The following is a 27,981-nucleotide window of genomic DNA, read 5'->3' as shown; positions in this document are numbered from 1 at the left end:
ATGGACATTCCGGAACTCAAATTGCCCATAAATTGGATTTAGCTTTATGACATTGTAACAGTTTTTACTTTATGTACTTATACTCTAGATTTAGATGTTCTTCTGCTATATTCTGATATTCAACTCCTAGGCAAAAGCTCCTCTGTTCCATTCCTTTTGCTTTCTTGGCGTGGAAGGTTTCAGTCCTTCAGGGGCATGTCTAGTTACTCTCATAGGGGAGCTTTGAGGGGCCATGGCTCTGCAAGTCCTTGCCATCCAAACCCCAAGCCAGCAGACAAGCAGACTGCATGGTGCTCAAGGGGCCCAATCCAATACTCAGGTAGTAGGTGCCAGGTCTGTATGATATTGTGTTCCCGGCTGTAACCTCAGTGGGCCAGTGGTGGATGCAGAGAAATGAAACCTGGGAGATTTCAGGTTGTTCTTGCGCATGAGCAATGAATTAATAATGTACATCACTATTGGAGATGCAGATGAGGTCACAGGTGGGCACTTGGGTACTGGCAAATATCCAGAGCAGAGGCACGGAATCTAACCCATCTGTGGTCTTCTACAGTGACCACTGCAAGGGGATTTGGGTTGTCGCTGCACCCGGCAAGCAGGCCACAACCCTTTTCCTGGGTTTCCCAGTGCAGATGCCTGTGAACTACTGATGTCTTGAAAGTAGCTGGCTGAAAATGGTTAGGTTATCAGGCTGAAACTGACCGGCACTATAGAATGTGGACAGACTACAGAGAACTGAAGTCTGGACCCCAAAACATTGCCGAGGAAGTGACAAATTGTTTAAGGCAGAGGTAAGTTGTCTGTGCAATCCTTATATTCCCCCTGGAGAGCGGTGATTGGATGATTTGATCACAGGACCATTACTAGCCAGGGGATTGGGCAGACAAGACAGAGAGTAGAAGTGGATAGGTGCATAGAGTCAAGTGACCGCTGCTGAGCTTGTGACTGGAGAATCAGTGATCAGCTGGCCACAACTGTCATGGTGTTGCATGCGGATGGTGGGAAGCTAATAGGGTACAATGCCAACACTCGCGGGATCGGGAACCTGGGTAGCTAACTGCCACAGCAGAACACACCAGCATGCATGTAAGACTCGATGTGTCAGATGGCGATTCTTGACAGCACCTGATTCACGATATTCCAGGATATCTGGCTCCAGTACATTCCATACCACTGTGTCCAGAGGATACTGTAGATACTACTGTTCCCCAGGAACCATTTAGACAGAAGGCCCTTTTGTTTATGGTAAATTCTCTTTTAGGTTCTAGTGCTGTTTTCGCCAAGGACTCAGGGTTTTACTCAATCTTCCTGGTAAGCGAGCTGGACAGGTCCTTCCACCAGACTCTGAATTTGAAGTAGCTGAATCCCCATCTATTTCTTGCAAAATTCAAGAAGGTGTCTATACACTTGGTGAACAACGCAGTGGATGGTGGGTAATTTCTAGTGTCCATAGATATAAAATATGTTTATCTTCACATTCCCATCTGGAAAGACCATCATCAACTCCTCCACTCTGCAATAGGAGACCTGCATTTCCAGTTCCAGACCCTACCATTGGGCCTGTCCACAACCCCTGGGGTTTTCTCAAAGGACATGGCCCACATGGATACCTTATTGAGGCACAGAGGAATTGCCATCATTCCTTATTTAATGGATTAGATAAAAGTCCCTTCAGAGGTCTTGCTGCTCCAGCATCTGTAGTTGGTGGTGGACACTTTGGAGGCTGGAGCCTAAATTACCCCAAGTCAATTTCTTTCCTTCACAGAGGAATATATTTTGGTGCGTCTTGTTCAACACTCGCTGTCAGAAGATTTTCTTCCTTATGCAGAAGATTCATGGTCTCCAGTCTTTGGTGAGGAGGTCACTTCTACAGTTGCCTCATTGTCTGTTTGTCTGGTGGCTTCCTTCAAGGCAATACCATATTTCAGATTTCATGCTCTGACTTTAAAAAAAACAGATCTTACACTTTTGATCCAGGCCAGGATCCTGTCTGGACAGACAGCTCTTTCGACTGCCCCATCACATGTGAAAGTCACTTCTGTGATGGTTCCATACTCCAAATCTATCCAAGGTCTCCCCTTTCTTGGTTTTGGACTAGGTACTAATCACAGCAGATGCCAGGTTGGGGAGCGGCCACTCTGGGCCTACATCTTCAGTGTCTTTGGTCTAACACAGAATCCACTCTCTCGATCAACATCCTGGAGTTGAGAGCAGTTAGGAACAACCTGGTGCAAGCTCAGCAGGTCTTACAGGGAAGGCCAGTTTGGATACAGTCAAACAATGCTATGGTGGCCTACATAAACAGGTTTTGACATGGAGTTGTCAGGCAATGATGGAGGTGTCTTACATTCTTCTTTGGACAGAACGTTGTGTTCCTGCTATTTCGCCATCCACAGTCCTGTAGTGATAAACTGTGAGGTGGACTTCCTCAGTTACCACACTGTCCATCCTGAGGAATGGGAACTACACAAGGAGGTGTTTCAACTGATTGTGGATCAGTGTGGGAGGCCCAATATTGATTTCATGTCCTCCCAGTTAAACAAAAAGCTTCCCTTGTACAGAGCATGCAAGGAATCTTTTATAGATGCCATTATGGTGCCTTGGTCCTTCCAACTGTGGTACCTGTTTTCAAAACTGCACATGCTGGCCAGTGTACTTCAGCATATTCGATGGGAAGGTTTACCAGTCATTTCTAGTAGCTCCAGACTGGCCTCCTCTGCAGTGGTATGCTCTCTTTCAGGGGATGCTGGCTGAGGTTCCTTTCCGTCTTCATTCCTGACAGGACCTATTACATCAGGGTCCATGTCTACAGCCATAGTCGTCTCCTCTGGTTTTGACGGCATGGTTGTTGAAACCCATATTTTTAGTTCTTGTGGGTTTTTTTTTTATTCAGGGTGTCCAGACCATGATTCAGTTCTCGTAAGCTGGTTACTTCCAGAATTTACCATTGTATCAGATAGCTTTACATTTGTTGGTGCGAGAGTCAAGGTCTCTCGTTGGCTGCCTTTATACTACTACATAGTTTTTTGTCCTTCCTTCGGGTTGGTCTGACTCGGGGCCATCACTTTCCGATTCTCAAGGGTCAGGTCTCTGCTCTATCAGTTTAAAAAAAAAGCTATTTGGTCATTATTCTGGAGGTAGAGGCCTTACATTCGAAATCAGCCTCAATACATCCCTCCCATCCCTCCATGGGAAATTAATTTTGTTTTCAAAGCCTTTCAGAAACCCAATTTCAAACCCCTTCAGATCGTGGAGTTTCAGGTAGTTTTTCTTCTAGTAATTGTGTCTGATAGACATGTCTCAGAGTTGGAGACCTTATCTTTTAGGCATTTGTTTGTCATTTTTCATTCCAACAGGTGTTTTGGATGTAGCCTTCATTTTTGCTGAAGGCAGTTTCAAAATTCCTTATAAATGCCATATAAACTAGTATATTCTATTTTTCTGGGGACTGCTTTGTCATCTACCTCTGCGTCTTTACTCTTTTGGGTGTAGTCCATGGTTTAATGATTTATGTTGACCGTACCTCTTCATTTTGGTGAACGTATTCCTTTTTAGTCCTATCGATGCTCAATAGAGAGGTTGGCCTGCATCCAAGTGTTCAATTGTGAAATGTTTTACTTCTACCATCCTACCTATTTACGGATAAGCCTGTTCTGACTTTCCTCCATACTCTTTCTACTTGTGCATTTGGGGCATTATGGGTAATTTGCCATGGCGCCTCAATGGCAGAGCCGTGCAGAACAGTAACCTGGTCTTTAGTAAATTTCACCGGTTCCATACTTTTGGAACAGGTGATGCTAGTATTGGGGTCATTCCATGCCAAATCATCAAAGCTTCCAACCTGACCTTCTCAGATAATCATGAAGTTTGGTTGGATGATAGATGACATAAAACAACCTTCATACAGATGTATCCACATACACGCAGACGTGTTTCGCTTTGAACAGCCCTTCTAGTTGATTTGGCAGCGCGGAGTATTTTTTTTTTTTTTAATGAGGTTTTCCGTTAAAATTTGTCTTATTGCAATAGGACGCAAAAGCAACATATGCTGAATAGTTTTAGATTTAAATATTGACCTCTACATTTCAAGGTCACATGATGTGACCTTTGACCATGAATATCTGAAATTTAATTTTATGTACATAAACTATTGTTTGGGAAAAGTTTCATTTTGGGAAACCTTTGGGAACAGAAGAAAAAAAAATATAAAGGGCCTAATTCAGACCTGGTCGCACGCAGGCGTTTTTTTAGCACTGCTGCAACCAGGTAATCGCCGCCTACAGGGGGAGGGGGTAATCGCTTTGCAGGGGTGCGATCGGCCCAGGACTTACTCAGGCGGTGCGACGATCCGGGCCGGTGGTGACGTCAAGAATCCTCCTCCGGAACATCTGGGCATGCATGCATTTTTCCGGACATTCCCAGGAAACGGTGAGTTGCCGCCCACGAACGCCTTCTGCCTGTCAATCTTCGTGCTATCGCTTTCTTCGTATGTTTCGTCGCTGCCCGGCGATCGCCGGTGGCTGACGAGCCTGTGCATTGCAGTGCATACGCATGAGCAGTTCAGACCCGATCGCATGGCTGCGAAAAAAGGCAGCGTGCGATCGTGTCTGAATGACCCCCAAAGTACGGCAGTGGAACCCTTCTTGCACTAACCTTGCAACTGGCAAGGTTAGTGTTCTTCTCAATCTGGCTGCAGCTTCTGCATTGAGAACCAGTGTTACAAGGGACTAAGGGTCTAATTCAGACCTGTTCGCTCGCTAGGTTTTTTTGTAGTCCTGCGTTTGCATCTCAGTCGCCCATAGGGGAGTGTATTTTAGCTGTGTAAGTGTGCGAACGCATGTGTAGCAGAGCTGTACAAACAGGTTTCATGAAGTCTCTGAGTAGCCCAGGACTTACTCAGCCGCTGCGAACACTTCAGCCTGTCCGGGACCGGAAATGACGTCACACACCCACCCTGCAAACGCTTGGACTTGCCTGCATTTTTCCAAGCACTCCAAGAAAACGGTCAGTTGCCACCTATAAAACGCCCTTCTTCCTGTCAATCTCCTTGCGATCGTCTCTGCACAAACCCATCGCTGAGCGGTGATCCACTTTGTACCCGTGCAACGCGCCCACGCATTGCGGTGCATATGCATGCGCAGTTCTGACCTGATCGCAGGCTGCACGAAAAACGCAGCCTAGCGATCAGTTCTGAATTAGGCCCAAAGACCATTTATCAGTGAATAGCGGAAATTTGATCGAGAGCGTGACAAATGGATGAGAAGTCCATTAAGACTCAGCGCTGCAACCCACTTGATATTAAAGGACACAAGAGCAGTAGAAAACAATAAAGGAAAGGTGCTACCATGGATGAGTGAAATACCGCCACATGTCAATAGTGATCACATGATTTTTGAAAACTGTAGGAAATTAATTAAAGGGGATTCTAGAACTGCTGACGAAGGACCAGGCGAATCAGTGGATGAGGAAAGTGATAAAGAAGAGGCAACATGCAGGACTGAATCAGCTTTGCAGTCATTAATACTCCTTTTACACAAAACCGAAAACCTGTGTTATTGCCGGGTCGACCCGGGTCAGCCGTCAGTATAAATGGCTCCCAAAAAAATAACCCGGATCGATTGACCTGGCAGTCCTACCCGGGTTTCGACCCATGTAAAACCCGTTTTCAGGGGCAGTGTAAACGGGGGACCCGATTACAGCAATGGGAGAGCCCATAGCTCCCAACCGCAGCGTCCTGCAGGCGGTGGGGAGGTTGAGGGACAGGGCATACACTGACTCCGCTGCTATGCAGACAGCAGCGGTGCCAGTGGGGAAGGTGAATGGGTGCCAGGCTGGGGCAGCAGCTTCCAGAGTGCGGCATGACGTGCAGGCGCCCAGGGGGTCCCGGTCTATGGATTTTACCAGCGCTTGGAGATGATGTCACCTCCAAGCGCCAGCCTTAAAGACACTGCACCCGTGTGCAGGGTAAACGGTGCCGGCACGGGAATATCCCAGGTTGGCACCACATTGTAAATGGGGTAAATCCCAGATCTGACCCAGAATTGAACAGTGTTCCATATCCCGGGTTGGATCCGGGATTTTGGTGTAAAAGAGATATAAATGAAAGAGTAAGCAGTATGGGGACATCACCTATCAAGAGGAAAAGAACGAAAGAAGAAAACTATTACAAAAGGAAATCTGTAAAAATTGCAGACGTTGTAAAAACTCATCGCGGAGGGTTAGGTGGTGGGGTGAGGCTTAGGTTTAGGCTGCAGGGAGGTGGGGTTAGGTTTAGGGGGAGAATAAGGGTTATGCGGCGGGGGTGGGGAGGGCTAGGTTTAGGCTGTGGGGAGGGGGGTTAGGGAGCCAATGGGGGAAAGTAAGTATACTTACCTTCCCCTGTCAGGATTCTGACTATCAGCATGCCACGGTTGGTATTTTGACCGCCGCCTTCCCGAAAGCCAGCAAAACAATCCCAACCTGTAAAAAAAGGATATATTCCATATTCCAGCTGAGGAGCCTGTGCCTGATAATAGTCAATGTTGTGCTGGTTTCATACTGCAATAGCTGAAAGAGAAATCTGAAGAGACCAAGTGTTACATGATAAGAAAAGAATAGCAGTTAGTACTAGAGTCTGGCATTTTGTCATCACCAAATCCTACACCAGGCAGAAGCTTGGACCCAGATATTGATGAGACTGTGAAGAACTTCTACTGCAGTGATAAGGTAGGCAGGATTATAGAGTATGGCCAGGTTGGTTTTGCCTTGTAAATGATAGCCATTTTAAAAAAACATACAAGTTCGGCTGAAATCTCGGATCTCCGGCTGTCTTGCACTGCATTTTATCCGGCCCTACAGATGGCGCTTCCCTCATCATTGCAGTTTCTCCGTCTAAACGGCGTATTTGTGGCACCTTAGCTATAGCTCAGGTTGTTGAGGTGTTGCACGGAGAGGCTCGTTGAGGTGTGACAACATACACAGCATGCAATACACATAAATAAAAATAGTGTATACTGACGCAAACTTAGGTGTTAAAGCAATGGTCCATTGGCATTAGGGTTATGTGAGCGTCCAAGTCCCGTAGACAATACAGCATAAGCAAAACCAATTGAGAGGGTTCACTGCTTCTATGTACACATGAGTTTGCGTCTGTATCATCAGGTGTCATGGCCTAGCGGTGAGGTGTACCGGAACCCATGCTCATGGTCCCAGGTTCGATTCCCAGAAAGAGCGAATGCCAGGTTTTTTGTTTAACATTCCTATCTTACATTCGATAAAATTATGGACACAGGAAAATATCACTTATCATTACGAACTGGCCGAGTGTCTGCAATGCAAAATCTGTAGTACAGTACTTCATATAAGCACTGTACATATCCTGTATACAGTACATCGGGCTGGGTCTAGTAAACAAAGTAAAAAAAAAAGATAGGTTGCTCGGGACCTCTCTAGTCCCTTTACAATTTATTGAGTGTAAGCTGGCCTCCCTGTCTGTGAAAAAGGAGGCGGGTGTTAACCGCGGAGTGGGTAGCCTGCCTACGGTATGAATTGAATGGAGAAGTTGGAATAAGATTCACAGAACTTTACTGGACTGTAATTCCGGCAGTAATTGTGTGGGCGCCCACAGTGCAGTACAGTAAACTCAGTCTCATAAAGATAAGACTCTTGTAATTTGAAAAGTCACACTTGTATATTTGTGTAATAAGTAGCACCTACAGTTTTTTTTCTAATTTTGACTGTACATCTGCTTGAATGTCTGAGACTGTATACAAAGTATGACATAACTTGTTTTGGCAAAATAATAAAAAACGTGGATGCTAACACCGATACACAATAGAAGTGTGTCCTTTGTGGGAATCGAACCCTAGTTTATGGTCATGGTAACCATCGGTGACACCACTATGCCAAGAGAGCTGCGGAGACAGGTGTCGCTCCTTTGTAAAAAAAATTGATAGTGCTGTGAGATCTTCTCTGCGGATCAAGGTCTAGTGGAGGTGGGAGGGGTTAGCGAGGGTGGAGCGTTACACTTAACCTTGTATTGCCTATACTCCTGAGCCATCCCTCTAGCCACAGTCATTGCCGCAGTGTCCCACAGATGGATTATGATGATGGGATTTATCTGCTGACCTGATTCTGCTGTTGCCAGTCTGTGCCCTGCACCATTCCCCTACTCTGTCTTGCTGCCTCTCCCGCTTTGTGCCCTGCACCATTCCCCTACCCTGTCCTGCTGCCTCCTCCGCTCTGTGCCCTGCACCATTCCCCTACTCTGTCTTGCTGCCTCTCCCGCTTTGTGCCCTGCACCATTCCCCTACCCTGTCCTGCTGCCTCCCCCGCTCTGTGCCCTGCACCATACCCCTACCCTATCCTGCTACCTCCCCTGCTCTGTACCATTCCCCTGCCTTGTCCTGCTGCCTCCCCCGCTCTGTGCCCTGCACCATTCCCCTACCCTGTCCTGCTGCCTCCCCGCTCTGTGCCCTGCACCATTCCCCTACCCGGTCCTGATGCCTCCCCCGCTCTATGCCTTGCACCAGTCTCCTACCCTGTCCTGCATCCCTCGCTCTGTACCCTGCACCATTCGCCTAACCTGTCCTGCTGCCTCCCCCGCTCGGTGCCCTGCACCATTCCCCTACCCTGTCCTGCTGCCTCCCCCGCTCTGTGCCCTGCACCATTCTCCTACCCTGTCCTGCTACCTCCCCCGCTCTGTGCCCTGCACCATTCGCCTTCCCTGTCCTGCTGTTTCTCCTGCTCTGTGCCCTGCACTATACCCCTACCCGGTCCTGATGCCGCCCCCGCTCTATGCCTTGCACCATTCCCATACCCTGTCCTGCTGCCCCCCGCTCTATGCCTTGCACCATTCCCCTACCCTGTCCTGCTGCCTCCCCCGCTCTGTGCCCTGCACCATTCGCCTGCCCTGTCCGGCTGTTTCTCCTGCTCTGTGCCCTGCACCATTCGCCTACCCTGTCCGGCTGTTTCTCCTGCTCTGTGTCCTGCACTATACCCCTACCCGGTTTTGATGCCTCCCCCGCTCTATGCCTTACACCAGTCCCCTACCCTGTCCTGCTGCCTCCCCCGCTCTGTACCCTGCACTAATCCCCTACCCTGTCCTGCTGCTTTCTCCACTCTGTACCCTGCACCATTCCCCTACCCTGTCCTGCTGCCTCCCCCGCTCTGTGCTCAGCACCATTCCCCTACCCTGTCCTGCTGCCTCTCCCGCTCTGTGCCCTGCACCATTCCCCTACCCTGTCCTGCTGCCTCCCCCACTCTGTGCCCTGCACTATTCCCCTACTCTGTCCTGCTGCCTCCCCGCCCTGTGCCCTGCACCATTCCCCTACCCAGTCCTGCTGCCTCCCCCGCTCTGTGCCCTGCACCATTCCCCTACCCTGTCCTGCTGCCTCCCCCGCTCTGTGCCCTGCACCATTCTCCTACCCTGTCCTGCTGCCTCCCCTGCTCTGTGTCCTGCACCATTCCCCTACCCTGTCCTACTGCCTACCCGCTCTGTGCCCTGCACCATTCCCCTACCCTGTCCTGCTGCCTCCCCCGCTCTGTGCCCTGCATCATTCCCCTACCCTGTCCTGCTGCCTCCCCCACTCTGTACCCTGCACCATTCCCTTACCCTGTCCTGCTGCCTCCCCCGCTCTGTACCCTGCACCATTCCCCTACCCTGTCCTGCTGCCTCCCCCGCTCTGTGCCCTGCACCACTCCCCTACTCTGTCCTGCTGCCTCCCCCGCTCTGTACCCTGCACCATTCCCCTACCCTGTCCTGCTGCCTCCCCGCCCTGTGCCCTGCACCATTCACCTACCCTGTCCTGCTGCCTCCCCCACTCTGTGCCCTGCACTATTCCCCTACTCTGTCCTGCTGCCTCCCCCGCTCTGTACCCTGCACCATTCCCCTACCCTGTCCTGCTGCCTCCCCCGCTCTGTGTCCTGCACCATTCCCCTACCCTGTCCTGCTGCTTCCCCTGCTCTGTGACCTGCACCATCCCCTAGCCTGTCCTGCTGCCTCCCCCGCTCTGTGCCCTGCACCATTCCCATATCCTGTCCTACTGCCTCCCCGCTCTGTGCCCTGCACCATTCCCCTACCCTGTCCTGCTGCCCCCCGCTCTGTACCCTGCACCATTCTCCTACCCTGTCCTGCTACCTCCTCCGCTCTGTACCCTGCACCATTCCCCTACCCTGTCCTGCTGCCCCCCGCTCTGTACCCTGCACCATTCCCCTACCCTGTCCTGCTGCCTCCTCCGCTCTGTGCCCTGCACCATTCCCCTACCCTGTCCTACTGCCTCCCCTGCTCTGTGCCCTGCACCATTCCCCTACCCTGTCCTGCTGCCTCCTCCGCTCTGTGCTCTGCACCATTCCCCTACCCTGTCCTGCTGCCTCCCCCGCTCTGTGCCCTGCACCATTCCCCTACCCTGTCCTGCTGCCTCCTCCGCTCTGTGCTCTGCACCATTCCCCTACCCTGTCCTGCTGCCTCCCCCGCTCTGTGCCCTGCACCATTCCCCTACCCTGTCCTGCTGCCTCTCCCGCTCTGTGCCCTGCACCATTCCCCTACTCTGTCCTGCTGCCTCCCCCGCTCTGTGCTCTGCACCATTCCCCTACCCTGTCCTGCTGCCTCTCCCGCTCTGTGCCCTGCACCATTCCCCTACCCTGTCCTGCTGCCTCCCCCGCTCTGTGCCCTGCACCATTCCCCTACCCTGTCCTGCTGCCTCCTCGCTCTGTGCCCTGCACCATTCCCCTACCCTGTCCTGCTGCTTCTCCCGCTCTGTGCCCTGCACCATTCCCCTACCCTGTCCTGCTGCCTCCCCGCTCTGTGCTCTGCACCATTCCCCTACCCTGTCCTGCTGCCTCTCCCGCTCTGTGCCCTGCACTATTCCCCTACTCTGTCCTGCTGCCTCCCCGCTGTGTGCCCTGCAGCATTCCCCTACACTGCCCTGCTGCCTCCCCTGCTCTGTGCCCTGCACCATTCCCCTACCCTGTCCTGCTGCCTCCCCTGCTCTGTGCCCTGCACCATTCCCCTACCCTGTCCTGCTGACTCGCCGCTCTGTGCCCTGCACCATTCCCCTACCCTGTCCTCCCACCCTTGCACCATTCCCCTATCCTGTCCTGCTGCCCCCCGCTCTGTGCCCTGCACCATTCCCCTCCCCTGTCCTGCTGCCCCCCGCTCTGTACCCTGCACCATTCCCCTACCCTGTCCTGCTGCCTCCCCGCTCTGTGCCCTGCACCATTCCCCTACCCTGTCCTGCTGCCTCCTCGCTCTGTGCCCTGCACCATTCCCCTACCCTGTCCTGCTGCCCCCCGCTCTGTACCCTGCACCATTCCCCTACCCTGTCCTGCTGCCTCCCCGCTCTGTGCCCTGCACCATTCCCCTACCCTGTCCTGCTGCCTCCTCGCTCTGTGCCCTGCACCATTCCCCTACCCTGTCCTGCTGCTTCTCCCGCTCTGTGCCCTGCACCATTCCCCTACCCTGTCCTGCTGCCTCTCCCGCTCTGTGCCCTGCACCATTCCCCTACTCTGTCCTGCTGCCTCCCCCGCTCTGTGCTCTGCACCATTCCCCTACCCTGTCCTGCTGCTTCTCCCGCTCTGTGTCCTGCACCATTCCCCTACCCTGTCCTGCTGCCTCCCCCGCTCTGTGCCCTGCATCATTCCCCTACCCTATCCTGCTGCCTCCCCCGCTCTGTGCCCTGCATCATTCCCCTACGCTGTCCTGCTGCCTCCCCCGCTCTGTGCCCTGCACCATTCCCCTACCCTGTCCTGCTGCCTCCCCCGCTCTGTGCCCTGCACCATTCCCCTACCCTGTCCTGCTGCCTCCTCGCTCTGTGCCCTGCACCATTCCCCTACCCTGTCCTGCTGCTTCTCCCGCTCTGTGCCCTGCACCATTCCCCTACCCTGTCCTGCTGCCTCTCCCGCTCTGTGCCCTGCACCATTCCCCTACTCTGTCCTGCTGCCTCCCCCGCTCTGTGCTCTGCACCATTCCCCTACCCTGTCCTGCTGCCTCCCCCGCTCTGTGCCCTGCATCATTCCCCTACGCTGTCCTGCTGCCTCCTCGCTCTGTGCCCTGCACCATTCCCCTACCCTGTCCTGCTGCTTCTCCCGCTCTGTGCCCTGCACCATTCCCCTACCCTGTCCTGCTGCCTCTCCCGCTCTGTGCCCTGCACCATTCCCCTACTCTGTCCTGCTGCTTCTCCCGCTCTGTGCCCTGCACCATTCCCCTACCCTGTCCTGCTGCTTCTCCCGCTCTGTGCCCTGCACCATTCCCCTACCCTGTCCTGCTGCCTCCCCCGCTCTGTGCCCTGCATCATTCCCATACGCTGTCCTGCTGCCTCCTCCGCTCTGTGCCCTGCACCATTCCCTTACCCTGTCCTGCTGCCTCCCCCGCTCTCTGCTCTGCACCATTCCCTTACCCTGTCCTGCTGCCTCCTCGCTCTGTGCCCTGCACCATTCCCCTACCCTGTCCTCCCACCCTTGCACCATTCCCCTATCCTGTCCTGCTGCCCCCCGCTCTGTGCCCTGCACCATTCCCCTCCCCTGTCCTGCTGCCCCCGCTCTGTACCCTGCACCATTCCCCTACCCTGTCCTGCTGCCTCCCTGCTCTGCGCCGCGCACCATTCCCCTACCCTGTCCTGCTGCCTCCCCCGCTCTGTGTCCTGCACCATTCCCCTACCCTGTCCTGCTGCCTCCCCCGCTCTGTGTCCTGCACCATTCCCCTACCCTGTCCTGCCTGCTCCCCTGCTCTGTGCCCTGCACCATTCCCCTACCCTGTCCTGCTGCCTCCCCGCTCAGTGCCCTGCACCATTCCCCTACCCTGTCCTGCTGCCTCCCCGCTCTGTGCCCTGCACCATTCCCCTACCCTGTCCTGCTGCCTCCCCGCTCTGTGCCCTGCACCATTCCCCTACCCTGTCCTGCTGCCTCCCCGCTCTGTGCCCTGCACCATTCCCCTACCCTGTCCTCCCACCCTTGCATCATTCCCCTATCCTGTCCTTCTGCCTCCCCCACTCTGTGGCCTGCACTATTCCCCTACTCTGTCCTGCTGCCTCCCCGCTCTGTGCCCTGCACCATTCCCCTACCCTGTCCTGCTGCCTCCCCGCTCTGTGCCCTGCACCATTCCCCTACCCTGTCCTGCTGCCTCCCCCGCTCTGTGACACCATCATTCTGTGTTCCTCTGCCCTATTGCTCCTTCCCTCCCATCACAGTACTTTATCTACAGTGACTGATTGGCCTAATTTAGCAGCATGACCCTGGTGGGGCTGCTCTGCCTGAGGATGACCAGAGGACCATAAAGAGGCTGCTGTTGCTACATAATTTATATTTTTATATATATATATATATATATATATATATATACACACAACTACAATAGCCCTTATCACACGCTTCAAACAGCTGCACCTCGCAGTAGAACCCGTTAGTGGAAACAGATAAATGTAGGTAAAAAGGACACCTGAGTGCGCTTAATGATCAGATGTGATTGGCCATATTAAAGTCCATAAGCCATTTAATCGGTATATCTTCTGATGATTGTTCACAAATGTTCGTTATAGGACTCAATTTAATCGCCAGCCAAGGGTAGGCGTTGGAGTTCTAGACCACCACTTGGTTGTATTCTGTTGGATATTTTATTCTCCTGAAAAATACCCTCACACCTAGAACGTAGACACCCAACGAATGGTACGAAGCCCACAATTAATAAAACGTTTTGATGTTTATTATAACATTGGCTATAAATTGTACAATTTCTGCATCATGGATAAGGTGTTCTATAGGAACCCATTATTAAACCGGGACAGATGGAAAGCATGTGCCACCAACTGCCTCAGGAAGTGAGCTCAGTGGTGGAAATTCCAAATGTAAACAGTGTCCTAATCACCTTTTAACCCTGCGCGTTTCGTCCTTTAACAGGACTTCTTCAGGGGTATATTTTAAAGGTAGAATAAAGGCAGGTGCCTATAATTACCACCAACCAGAAAGACTGTGGTTTAGGCAGAGAAAATGTCACCAGACTAAGATTGAACAATTTGACTGTCCCACAGCACTGAAGGCCCAAGTTCAATTTACATCCATGTGGAGTTTCTATGTGTTTACTACAACCCTTAAAAAAAAATCTTACTGGTAGGTCAATTGCCTTCTGACACAAATTAACCATAGTGTTTATACGTGTGTCCCTATGTATATGAATATAGAGTGTAAGCTTCCCTGGGGCAGGGACTGATGGAAATGACTAAATATTCTCTGTAAAGTGCAGAGTAATATATGTGGTGTTTATAAAGAGCTGTGAGTAGTAATAATACAGTTATTTTATTTCCAGCAGATGGAGGCACAAGCAGGAATTCCTTGGAGGGAGATCTCATTTTGTCTGCAGATATTAAAACAGAAGATAACATCACACAGGATTCTCCAGGACACAGCCCCGTTATGCTAAATATACATCCAGTACCTCTCAGCGCAGATATATCATCTGATCCCTCTAATCGTGAGGACTGTTCTCCTAATGCCTCAACTTTTGTTACACATAGTGCAGCTCGTACACCTGATAATATATTTCCCTGTTCTGAGTGTGGGAAATGTTTTACATCTAAATTGCTTCTTATTCAACATCAGAGATCTCACACAGGTGAGAAGCAATTTCCATGCTCTGAGTGTGGGAAATGTTTTACACAGGTATCAGCTCTTGTTACACATCAGAGATGTCACAAAGGTGAGAGGCCATTTCTGTGCGCTGAGTGTGGGAAATGTTTTAGACAGAATTCCGATCTTGTTACACATCAGAGAAATCACACAGGAGAGAGGCCATTTCTGTGCTCTGAGTGTGGGAAATGTTTTGCATATAAATCAGTTCTTGTTACACATCAGAGAACTCACACAGGTGAGAAGAAATTTGTGTGCTCTGAGTGTGGGAAATGTTTTATACAGAAATCAGATCTTGTAATACATCAGAGAAGTCACACAGGTGAGAAACCATTTTCATGCTCTCAGTGTGGAAAATGTTTTAAAAAGAAATCATATATTGTTACGCATGAGAGAAGTCACACAAGTCAAAGGTCATTTCCATGCTCTGAATGTGGGAAATGTTTTACATATAAATCAGCTCTTGTTAGACATCAGAGACATCACACAGGTGATGAGAAATTTCCATGCTCTGAGTGTGGGAAATGTTTTATACTGAAATCATATCTTGTAATACATCAGAGAAGTCACACAGGTGAGAGGCCATTTCCATGTCCTGAGTGTGGGAAATGTTTTACACAGAAATCAGCCCTTGTTGTCCATCAGAGAAGTCACACAGGTGAGAGGCCATTTCCATGTTCTGAGTGTCGGAAATGTTTCACATATAAATCAGCTCTTGTTAGACATCAGAACTCACACAGGAGGGAAGCCATTTCTATGAGCTGATATAAAACGGGGTTGTAGGAACAGTCCACTCACGCAGTATTTTAACATTATTATTTTTTCCGCAATCTCGTTTTTATTCATCATAAAAGAAGGATATGCATGAAAAGAACAGTGAAGAGGAACAAAAACTCGGGAAGAAAGAGAAGGGGTAAAATGAGTAGAGAGTCATTGTGGCTTTTGGATGCAGTAGCAAGAACTCTTGTTATATAGGTTTTAAAAACAGGGGACTCTTTAAAGGTGAGCCATTCTGACTAGGTAGCAATGAATCTTGAGGAAGTCATTTGAGGGGGGCGGTAAGTTCCTTCATAACCATGTAAAAATCAACCCTTCGAAACCAGTGAGATATAAGTGGTTGCAGGGTGGTTCTCCTGTAGCATGGTATAGTAGCCCTAGCTGCATTCCCCAGATGTCGTAACAAAGGCCTTTTATATTGGGAGAAGGGAATGTCCATCAGACTGAGAAGTCAGAATTCGCGAGTCTCATGGACCGGGTACCCACTTATTTAGCAAGTGATCTTCTGGACCTGGTGCCAGAAGCCAGTCAGCGCATGGCAATGCCACCGTATGTGGAGGGGGTACCAAGCGACTGTCCACATTGCCAACAAGGCATGCACAGTCGGGAACATCTGGTAAATCCGCTCAGGGCAGCAGTACCATCTAGACAGAATTTTGTATTGGGTTTCTAGAACCTGAATAGAAGGAGAGTTGGCAAATGTGTAGCGGTATATTCAAGACCACTGATCATCAGAGGACTCTTTTTGGAGGTCTCTGTGCCAACCAATTCCAAAGGGGGGGAGACCGGAATGAGAGACTAGTTAAACATTTTTTATATCACTGATACCAGATGTCTATGTGGGAAGTCAGTCAGGCATAAGGTCTCAAAAGAAGGTTGGGTGCCACCCTCCAGTACGAGTTGGTAAAGAAGCCACATAATGTCAGTTTGTAGGTACACCCAAAAATAGCTTGGAGGTATACCATAATTCTGTGTCAGCTCAGAAAAAGACCAATGGGGCCAATCAAGTGGGACAGCCTGAAAATACCAACTATGGCATAGGTAGAGAGATCAGTTTGGGAAATAGTACTCGGAGGCAGATCTGGGTGATGTAGTAAAGGCATGGGCAAAGGGGGTCCCAGGCTAAAGGCCGGTAAGCGGTTCATTTTTTTCAGCAACCTAAGGTAGGGTGTCAGAGTTGTGGGATTCCACGGCACCACAGGAGAACATGGGTAAGGTTGCTAGTTGTTGATCCTGCAATCATTGTCCATTGTGTAGCGGTGGGGTATTAGGACATCTCAATTATCCTAGCAAGATGTCCTGCATGGTAGTAACTGATGAAATGAGGAAGTTGTAGACCACCATCCTTACGGCTTTGAATCAGAACTGACTGAGCCAGCCTATGACCCATTTTACCCCAGACAAAGCGGCCTACCAGGCTCCGGAGCTCTCTCAAAAAGGAGTTGGGTATAGTGATGGGCAGCTTCTGCAGAAGGTAGAGATATTGCGTTAGAACATTCATTTTTTTTTATTGTATCAATCCTACCCCACCAGGATAACTTAAGGGCCGACCATTTATTAAAGTCCGTTTTAAATGTATGCGGTAATGGTAGTAGATAAGGTAACTGCAGATAAGTATGTCATTTATAGAACACTCAGTATTTTCTTTATTGTAGAAGATATCGCACCACTCCCCACAGTAATAACACACCACGTTGTTATATAAGGTCTACATTTTATGCATTTTATTCTAACATGTAAAAGATAAAATGCATTGTAAGTTTTAAAAACATTTTTTTATGAAAACATGGGTGGAATTCAGTTTGGAATGGTGAGTTAATGGTGAAGCACAAATATTTTTTTTTGTCATGGTTTAATATAAATAATAGCATGTGGTACTGCTGCTCCTTTAGATGTTCCGATCTACACTTCAATAAAACCATAAAATACCCCTTTATAGTGTAGATTCCTTGAAGTAGTGTTCATTCTAACACCCTGCACCTTTCAAATCCTGTGCAGTTCCTCTTTCCTGCCTGGGGTGTCGCTCTCTGCTCTGGTGCGTCTCGGCACACTCTGTTCTGTATCACAGCACTGAGTAACAGATCAGAGTATACTGAGAAGCACCACAGCAAAGAGTGACACCCCAGGCAGGAAAGAGGAACTGCATGGATTTTGAAAGGTGCAGGGTGCTAGAATGAACACTATAGAAGTCCTGCATGGGGTGATATTTTTAACTACTTTTTGACTCCATTTTGTTCATGCTTGACTCTATTTTGTATATGTATGATGTCATTGCTTATGTTGAGATATATATGTACTTTCTTGAGATTCGTGCTTTGCAGACATATAGGCACCAGTTAGAAATATATCTATTTATGTATGTAATATATGTTTAGTGTATTGTGTGCATAAGTGGGTGAAAGGGGACACCTGAAAAGGTCTAAGATAAAATATCTTATGTGAACGACTACTGCATACACATAGCAAATCAGTTCCGACTGAAGCTGGTTCTGTCTGCAGCGGATCCAGTATTCTGCAAACTTCAACTCAATAATTCAGACGGAGTTATTAGACGGAACCTTTGGCGAATCGACTGAACTATATACATTTAAACCACTTAATCGATGACCACCATCTGGGACAGATCTTAAAACATCTGAGATAAGAGCTGAGTATTCTAATTCGATCTTAATATTATTGTAACTAAGTATGTTTTCATCGTAATGTAGATAAATGTTTATCCTTTTTGAAATGTCCTGTGTCAGTCTCCGTATTTAACACATTGTATCCCAGAACCTGGTCGCTTGAATTTTTCAACCGACAACAAATCCACAGCATGATATCCGGTCAGTGCGTTTCAGATTCTTTGTATCCTTCCTCAGGCTGCAGAAATTTATACCCCATAAGACAGGATATTGGTATTTTTACAGCCTATTCTTGGTATTTGTGACTGGAAGTTATGTTTTGTGTTCCACTCGTGAATTCTGGTATTGCGGTCTGTGTTCCGCGGTGCTCTAGTGCAGGCATGTCCAACCTGCGGCCCTCCAGCTGTTGTGAAACTACATATCCCAGCATGCCCTGACACTGTTTTGCTGTCAGAGAATGCTAAAGCTGTGTCAGGGCATGCTGGGATGTGTCATTTCTCAACAGCTGGAGGGCCGCAGGTTGAACATGCCTGCTCTAGTGCTTAACATGTGTTCCAAATGGCAGACATGTTTGTTTGCATTCCATTGCTTGTTCATGTATTAAACTGCTTCAGTATCCTCAAAATATTGCAGCATTCATACGCAGTATTAGTTACAAAGGTGGGTAGTCCAACCAACACCCTGCTGCTTTATTTACACTTTCCACCACTTTGAAAGATGACATGAACGGGGGTTGTAGGCTTATGTCCATGACATGATATCCTCCACTTCCCAATAACCTGGTACCATACTTCATGTTCCTGTACAGTCCATCCCTATTTTGGGAAGTGGATTCCCATGGCAATTGGTTAACACCAATTCTCTCCAAATCGGTACCTGAAAATAGATTAAAAAAAAAAAGAGAGAATTAAATGTAAATTAAAATCATACACAATTGAAATGAGGCATAAAAAAGGTAATAAAAACATGACCGGATAAATACAAGCATAAAATAAAGCATGGTGACAAATTAGTCTACAAACCAGTTCAAAATCGGCATTAAGCGCTTGGGGTGTTAATGTTCAGAGAGTAGATCCACTTCACATTGGCACTCATTCCGAGTTGTTCGCTCGTTAGTTTTTTTCGCAACGGAGCAATTAGTCGCAAACTGCACATGCGCAATGTTCGCAGTGCGTCTGCGCCAAGTAAATTTGCAAAAAAGTTTGGTAGTTTACTCACGGCTTAACGATGAAATTTCATCGTTCTGGTGATCGGAGTGAGATTGACAGGAAGTGGGTGTTTCTGGGCGGAAACTGGCCGTTTTATGGGTGTGTGCGAAAAAAAGCTGCCGTTTCTGGGGAAAACGCGGGAGTGTCTGAAAAACGGGGGAGTGTCTGGGCGAACGCTGGGTGTGTTTGTGACGTCAAACCAGGAACGAAACTGACTGAACTGATCGCAGTGGCAGAGCAAGTCTCGAGCTACTCAGAAACTGCAAATACATTTCTATTCGCAATTCTGCTAATCTTTTGTTCGCAATTCTGCAAAGCTAAGATACACTCCCAGTAGGCGGCGGCTTAGCGTGTGCAATGTTGCTAAAAGCATCTAGCGAGCCAAAAACTCGGAATGAGGGCCATTGTGCCTAACCCCGTTCTGCATCTCTTGACCTATTTTCCTTGATTTGCTGCATCCCAGGAAATCTCCTAATGTGGTTTTCACATTTTATCAGGTTTTACTTTAAAATGCTTTGATAAATGGTGAGTGAGGACTGGGCTGTTTCTAGCCAATTTGGCTCCCAGTGTGAGATTTAAAAATGCACCTCCCCCCAATATAGATTTAAAAAATAAGAATTTACTTACCGATAATTCTATTTCTCGTAGTCCGTAGTGGATGCTGGGGACTCCGTAAGGACCATGGGGAATAGCGGCTCCGCAGGAGACTGGGCACAAAAGTATAGCTTTAGGACTACTAGGTGGTGTGCACTGGCTCCTCCCCCTATGACCCTCCTCCAAGCCTCAGTTAGGATACTGTGCCCGGACGAGCGTACACAATAAGGAAGGATTTTGAATCCCGGGTAAGACTCATACCAGCCACACCAATCACACCGTATAACTTGTGATCTAAACCCAGTTAACAGCATGATAACAGAGGAGCCTCTAGAAAAGATGGCTCACTACAGCAAAAACCCGATTTTTGGTAACAATAACTATGTACCAGTATTGCAGACAATCCGCACTTGGGATGGGCGCCCAGCATCCACTACGGACTACGAGAAATAGAATTATCGGTAAGTAAATTCTTATTTTCTCTGACGTCCTAGTGGATGCTGGGGACTCCGTAAGGACCATGGGGATTATACCAAAGCTCCCAAACGGGCGGGAGAGTGCAGATGACTCTGCAGCACCAAATGAGAGAACTCCAGGTCCTCCTCAGCCAGGGTATCAAATTTGTAGAATTTTACAAACGTATTTGCTCTTGACCAAGTAGCTGCTCGGCAAAGTTGTAAAGCCGAGACCCCTCGGGCAGCCGCCCAAGATGAGCCCACCTTCCTTGTGGAGTGGGCATTTACAGATTTTTGGCTGTGGCAGGCCTGCCACAGAATGTGCAAGCTGAATTGTACTACAAATCCAACGAGCAATAGTCTGCTTAGAAGCAGGAGCACCCAGCTTGTTGGGTGCATACAGGATAAACAGCGAGTCAGATTTTCTGACTCCAGCCGTCCTGGAAACATATATTTTCAGGGCCCTGACAACGTCTAGCAACTTGGGGTCCTCCAAGTCCCTAGTAGCCGCAGGCACCACAATAGGTTGGTTCAGGTGAAACGCTGAAACCACCTTAGGGAGAAACTGAGGACGAGTCCTCAATTCCGCCCTGTCCGAATGGAAAATCAGATAAGGGCTTTTACAGGATAAAGCCGCCAATTCTGACACGCGCCTGGCCCAGGCCAGGGCCAACAGCATGACCACTTTCCATGTGAGATATTTTAACTCCACAGATTTAAGTGGTTCAAACCAATGTGACTTTTGGAACCCAAAACTACATTGAGATCCCAAGGTGCCACTGGAGGCACAAAAGGAGGCTGTATATACAGTACCCCTTTTACAAACGTCTGAACTTCAGGGACTGAAGCTAGTTCTTTTTGGAAGAAAATTGACAGGGCCGAAATTTGAACCTTAATGGACCCCAATTTCAGGCCCATAGACACTCCTGTTTGCAGGAAATGTAGGAATCGACCCAGTTGAAATTCCTCCGTCGGGCCTTACTGGCCTCGCACCACGCAACATATTTTCGCCAAATGCGGTGATAATGTTTTGCGGTTACATCCTTCCTGGCTTTGATCAGGATAGGGATGACTTCATCCGGAATGCCTTTTTCCTTCAGGATCCGGCGTTCAACCGCCATGCCGTCAAATGCAGCCGCGGTAAGTCTTGGAACAGACAGGGTCCTTGCTGGAGCAGGTTCCTTCTTAGAGGTAGAGGCCACGGATCCTCCGTGAGCATCTCTTGAAGTTCCGGTTACCAAGTCCTTCTTGGCCAATCCGGAGCCACGAATATAGTGCTTACTCCTCTCCATCTTATAATTCTCAGTACCTTGGGTATGAGAGGCAGAGGTGGGAACACATACACTGACTGGTACACCCACGGTGTTACCAGAGCGTCTACAGCTATTGCCTGAGGGTCCCTTGACCTGGCGCAATACCTGTCGAGTTTTTCCCAACGGTTTATAATCATGTGGAAGACTTCTGGGTGAATTCCCCACTCTCCCGGGTGGAGGTCGTGTCTGCTGAGGAAGTCTGCTTCCCAGTTGTCCACTCCCGGAATGAATACTGCTGACAGTGCTATCACATGATTTTCCGCCCAGCGAAGAATCCTTGCAGCTTCTGCCATTGCCCTCCTGCTTCTTGTGACACCCTGTCTGTTTACGTGGGTGACTGCCGTGATGTTGTCCGACTGGATCAACACCGGCTGACCTTGAAGCAGAGGTCTTGCTAAGCTTAGAGCATTGTAAATGGCCCTTAGCTTCAGGATATTTATGTGAAGTGATGTCTCCAGGCTTGACCATAAGCCCTGGAAATTCCTTCCCTGTGTGACTGCTCCCCAGCCTCACAGGCTGGCATCCGTGGTCACCAGGACCCAGTCCTGAATGCCGAATCTGCGGCCCTCTAGAAGATGAGCACTCTGCAACCACCACAGGAGGGACACCATTGTCCTTGGTGACATGGTTATCCGCTGATGCATCTGAAGATGCGACCCGGACCATTTGTCCAGCAGGTCCCACTGGAAAGTTCTTGCGTGGAATCTGCCAAATGGGATTGCTTCGTAGGAAGCCACCATTTTTCCCAGAACCCTTGTGCATTGATGCACTGAGACTTGGCTCGGGTTTAGGAGGTTCCTGACTAGCTCGGATAACTCCCTGGCTTTATCCTCCGGGAGAAACACCTTTTTCTGGACTGTGTCCAGGATCATCCCTAGGAACAGAAGACGAGTTGTCTGAACCAGCTGTGATTTTGGAATATTGAGAATCCAACCGTGCTGCCGCAACACTACCTGAGATAGTGCTACACCGACCTCCAACTGTTCTCTGGATCTTACCCTTATCAGGAGATCATCCAAGTAAGGGATAACTAAAACTCCCTTCCTTCGAAGGAGTATCATAATTTCGGCCATTACCTTGGTAAAGACTCGGGGTGCCGTGGACCATCCAAACGGCAGCGTCTGAAACTGATAGTGACAGTTCTGTACCACAAACCTGAGGTACCCTTGGTGAGAAGGGTAAATTGGGACATGAAGGTAAGCATCCTTTATGTCCAGAGACACCATGTAGTCCCCTTCTTCCAGGTTCGCAATCACTGCTCTGAGTGACTCCATCTTGAATTTGAACTTCTGTATGTAAGTGTTCAAAGATTTTAGATTTAAAATCGGTCTCACCGAGCCGTCCGGCTTCGGTACCACAACAGTGTGGAATAATACCCCTTTCCCTGTTGCAGGAGGGGTACCTTGATTATCACCTGCTGGGAATACAGCTTGTGAATGGCTTCCAAAACTGCCTCCCTGTTGGAGGGAGACGTCGGTAAAGCCGACTTTAGGAAACGGCGAGGGGGAGACGTCTCGAATTCCAATTTGTACCCCTGAGATACCACCTGAAGGATCCAGGGGTCTACTTGCGAGTGAGCCCACTGCGCGCTGAAATTCTTGAGACGGGCCCCCACCCTGCCTGAGTCCGCTTGTAAAGCCCCAGCGTCATGCTGAGGGCTTGGCAGAGGCGGGAGAGGGCTTCTGTTCCTGGGAACTGGCTGATTTCTGCAGCCTTTTTCCTCTCCCTCTGTCACGGGGCAGAAATGAGGAACCTTTTGCCCGCTTGCCCTTATGGGAACGAAAGGACTGCGCCTGATAATACGGCGTCTTCTTATGTTGAGAGGCGACCTGGGGTAAAAACGTGGATTTCCCAGCTGTTGCCGTGGCCACCAGGTCTGAAAGACCGACCCCAAATAACTCCTCCCCTTTATAAGGCAATACTTCCCTATGCCGTTTGGAATCCGCATCACCTGACCACTGTCGTGTCCATAACCCTCTTCTGGCAGAAATGGACAACGCACTTACTCTTGATGCCAGTCGGCAAATATTCCGCTGTGCATCACGCATATATAGAAATGCATCTTTTAAATGCTCTATAGGCAATAATATACTGTCCCTATCTAGGGTATCAATATTTTCAGTCAGGGAATCCGACCACGCCAACCCAGCACTGCACATCCAGGCTGAGGCGATTGCTGGTCGCAGTATAACACCAGTATGTGTGTAAATACATTTTAGGATACCCTCCTGCTTTCTATCAGCAGGATCCTTAAGGGCGGCCATCTCAGGAGAGGGTAGAGCCCTTGTTTTTACAAGCGTGTGAGCGCTTTATCCACCCTAGGGGGTGTTTCCCAACGCACCTTAACCTCTGGCGGGAACGGATATAATGCCAATAACTGTTTAGAAATTATCCGTATTTATCGGGGGAAACCCACGCTTCATCACACACCTCATTTAATTTCTCAGATTCAGGAAAACTACAGGTAGTTTTTCCTCACCGAACATAATACCCTTTTTGGTGGTACTCGTATTATCAGAAATGTGTAAAACATTTTTCATTGCCTCAATCATGTAACGTGTGGCCCTACTGGAAGTCACATTTGTCTCTTCACCGTCGACACTGGAGTCAGTATCCGTGTCGGCGTCTGTATCTGCCATCTGAGGTAACGGGCGCTTTAGAGCCCCTGACGGCCTATGAGACGTCTGGACAGGCACAAGCTGAGTAGCCGGCTGTCTCATGTCAACCACTATCTTTTGTAAAGAGCTGACACTGTTAATTCCTTCCAACAGTTCACCCACTCAGGTGTCGACCCCCTAGGGGGTGACATCCCTATTACAGGCAATTTGCTCCGCCTCCACATCATTTTCCTCCTCATACATGTCGACACAAACGTACCGACACACAGCACACACACAGGGAATGCTCTGATAGAGGACAGGACCCCACTAGCCCTTTGGGGAGACAGAGGGAGAGTTTGCCAGCACACACCAGAGCGCTATATATATACAGGGATAACCTTATATAAGTGTTTTTCCCCTTATAGCTGCTGTATTGTTAATACTGCGCCTAATTTGTGCCCCCCTCTCTTTTTTAACCCTTTCTGTAGTGTAGTGACTGCAGGGGAGAGCCAGGGAGCTTCCCTCCAACGGAGCTGTGAGGGAAAATGGCGCCAGTGTGCTGAGGAGATAGGCTCCGCCCCTTTTTCGCGGACTTTTCTCCTGCTTTTTTATGGATTCTGGCAGGGGTTAAAATTCATCCATATAGCCCTGGGGGCTATATGTGATGTATTTTCGCCAGCCAAGGTGTTTTAATTGCTGCTCAGGGCGCCCCCCCCTAGCGCCCTGCACCCTCAGTGACCGGAGTGTGAAGTGTGCTGAGGAGCAATGGCGCACAGCTGCAGTGCTGTGCGCTACCTTGGTGAAGACAGGATGTCTTCTGCCGCCGATTTTCCGGACCTCTTCTTGCTTCTGGCTCTGTAAGGGGGCCGGCGGCGCAACTCTGGGACCGGACTCCATGGCTGGGCCTGTGTTCGATCCCTCTGGAGCTAATGGTGTCCAGTAGCCTAAGAAGCCCAATCCACTCTGCACGCAGGTGAGTTCGCTTCTTCTCCCCTTAGTCCCTCGATGCAGTGAGCCTGTTGCCAGCAGGTCTCACTGAAAATAAAAAACCTAAACTAAACTTTTCACTAAGCAGCTCAGGAGAGCCACCTAGTGTGCACCCTTCTCGTTCGGGCACAAAAATCTAACTGAGGCTTGGAGGAGGGTCATAGGGGGAGGAGCCAGTGCACACCAGGTAGTCCTAAAGCTTTACTTTTGTGCCCAGTCTCCTGCGGAGCCGCTATTCCCCATGGTCCTTACGGAGTCCCCAGCATCCACTAGGACGTCAGAGAAATGGGGATTTAATGTATCAAGGGCTTTGCGGTGTGTGGCATAATATGGTGCAGGGGGCATTACTGTGTGGGGCTTAATATGGTAGATTTTTTATTTTTCCTGTAGTGGCCGTGATCTGTTGGTGCAGGGTCAAAAATTGGGGTGTAAGGTAGTCTTTTCAGATGAGGTCACGCCCATTTTAACAAGGCTACACCCATTTTAATGAACCCGTGCCCCCTTGTCGAGAGCTCACGCAAATTTGTTGTTTTACGCATTACGGCAGGCAAGATTCCCCATTTTACACATTATGGCAGGCAAAGAGTCCCCATTTTACACATTACATATTGCTTGAAGCTTTCTTCTCTGGCAGAGCACTTATTTATACCAATTTATCTTTTAATGATGGCGCTCTCCTGATAAAATAGTAGGTTTATTGGGTGGATGGTCCCATTTTCTGGGTCATCCTTGGAAAAAAAAAATTTTTTTATTGCTTTATAGTGGGCACCATATGGAGTAAATAAGGCCCATTCTGGATACACATTCTCAGCTTTGTCTCTTCATTTTTTCCTCCAAATAGCATTTATACGGAGATCACTTTGTTCCTTGCCAACGTATTAATAAATTGTTACTTCTTTCCTATTATCCCATTCTTTTATCCAGTTTATGGGTAAGGGAAATATTAGTTATTGTGTAATTTAAGTGTACATTGAAGAACATCTCTTTAACAGCGGGATGTACTAAGAAAAAAAATGTGGTAAAACTCAGTTTTCAGTGTTTTCACCGCATTTTCACATGTACTAACTCCGGTCCGCCCACTTTTCGATGCAGAGGGTATCGCCATATTTTTATGCTGACACCTTATAGAAGCCTATGGGTTTACCGCATCCTGCCACCAAGTGCTGCTCACGCCAATCCCCTATACCTGTATACAGGCAGCTCCCATCACAGTCCCGGGTCACTGCCTCCTCCTCCTCCCTCAGCAACATAGACATTGCTTCTTCCGGCTGCAGGGAGGAAGAGGAGGAGACCGACGTCACCTCCTTGAGCTGAGAGGTGACAGAGACCCCCAGAGAAAACCACACACTCTCTTCTATGGACCACCAGGTATTGACGGGGGCCTCTGTCATTGCATTGCGATACCAATCGCATATGTTAGCCAGTGCCGTAACTAGACATTTTAGCGGTGTGCAAGAAACAGCACCGGCACCCCCCGCCCCCCCTCCCCATATACAAAACAGGGCCAGTGCACTCCGTTGGCACGCGACAAAAATATAGGGGCATGGCTTCATGGTGAAGAGGCATGGCCGCAGAGCTCCCATTTACACATTACGTCAGGCAGAGCTCTCTTTTACACATTACATCAGGCAGAGCTCTATTTTACACATTAGGCAGGTAGAGCTCCATTTTACACATTAGGCAGGTAGAGCCCCCTTTTACACATTACAGCAGAGTCTCCCTTTTTTTTACACTTTAGGCAGTCAGAGTCCCCCTTTTTAGACTTTAGGCAGCAGAGTCCCTTATTACACATTAGGCAGCAGAGTCCCCCTTTTTTTTACACATTAGGCAGGCTAAGTCCGATAGAGAGAGAGAAAGTGTTATACTCACCTGTGACCAGCCGGCATTCATCTTGTCTCCTTTTTCTGCCTTACGCTGCGCTCTTCGCACCACAGGGCACTGTGGGTGGGCGGGCTGAGAGAGATGTCATCGCTCCCAGCACACGGGAAGGGAGCGGAGGAGGAGCTGCAGCACTACCCAGCTACCTATGTGAGTGGTAGCCAGGCAATGCAGCTGGGTGCCGGGCAGTGACGGCAGGGGGGGGGGGGGGGAGCGCACCCCACAGTGCAGTGGTGGCGATGGAGTGGCCAGGCAGGTGTTGCTGGTCATCCCCACTGGCATACACCTAGCTACAGCCCTGGTTTAGTGGACACTTACTCAACTTGTAGTCCTCTGGCAGTAAAATGGTTAGAACCCCTTCCACACACAGTGACCTGTAGTGAAAGGCAGCTCGCAGCAAGGATAGGATTAATTGCTGTAGTTACACTTTCAACCTTCTAAAGGACTTGCCGGACTGACCAAGAAATGCAAAAGAAAGTGTGTCTGGTTTTCTGTTTGTTGTTCTAAGAGTCACAAAACCCTTAAATCATGCAGAGCCTGGACTACCATGCAGCTTTACTTACTGCATGCTCCCGCAGTGATGATGGGTCCTCTGTGCAGCCAGCAGTTTCCCTGCTCTGCCTCATTTTGCTGATCAATGATGATGGCAACATGTGACGCTTGCTCCTGTAATTATATGTTTTCCTATTCCAGCAGGAAGCATGCAACTATAAGATGAATAAAGGGTTACATACATAGTTGGTGAGGTTGAAAAAAGACTAGATGTCCATCGAGTTCAACCTGTATTATAAAATGGGGTGGGGCAGGCACTCATAGCTTCTGGGCACCATAGCAAATGTAGCCACGTTGCTGCTCTCCTTTGGCTTTTTTGTATATAATAAAAAAAAATTACGGGGGCACTGACACACAGACTAGTATGCTTGGCAGCTACCGCCAACTGTAATACAATG

At 49.2% G+C, this 27,981-nt stretch overlaps 2 protein-coding genes across 3 annotated transcripts in view; one reads left to right on the top strand and one right to left on the bottom strand.

The window, feature by feature from the left end:
- Positions 1-17,464, top strand: part of LOC135054592 (oocyte zinc finger protein XlCOF22-like) — a 37,963-nt gene extending 20,499 nt beyond the window's left edge. The window contains exon 7 of one of the 2 annotated variants that reach the window (XM_063957762.1): positions 14,279-17,464. In XM_063957762.1, coding sequence (XP_063813832.1) covers positions 14,279-15,360 — 1,082 coding nt within the window. In that variant the 3' untranslated portion in view covers positions 15,361-17,464. Of the gene's footprint in view, positions 1-14,275 lie in introns of both variants that reach the window. The other variant, XM_063957761.1, reaches the window with a different exon arrangement.
- LOC135054586 (zinc finger protein 551-like) overlaps positions 1-27,981 on the bottom strand; it is a 161,896-nt gene that overhangs the window by 69,710 nt on the left and 64,205 nt on the right. The gene's annotated exons all lie outside the window — the stretch shown is intronic.

This window comes from Pseudophryne corroboree, chromosome 3 (assembly GCF_028390025.1).
Source record: "Pseudophryne corroboree isolate aPseCor3 chromosome 3, aPseCor3.hap2, whole genome shotgun sequence".
Lineage (NCBI taxonomy): Eukaryota > Metazoa > Chordata > Amphibia > Anura > Myobatrachidae > Pseudophryne > Pseudophryne corroboree.
This window is presented reverse-complemented; position numbering and strand designations above follow the sequence as displayed.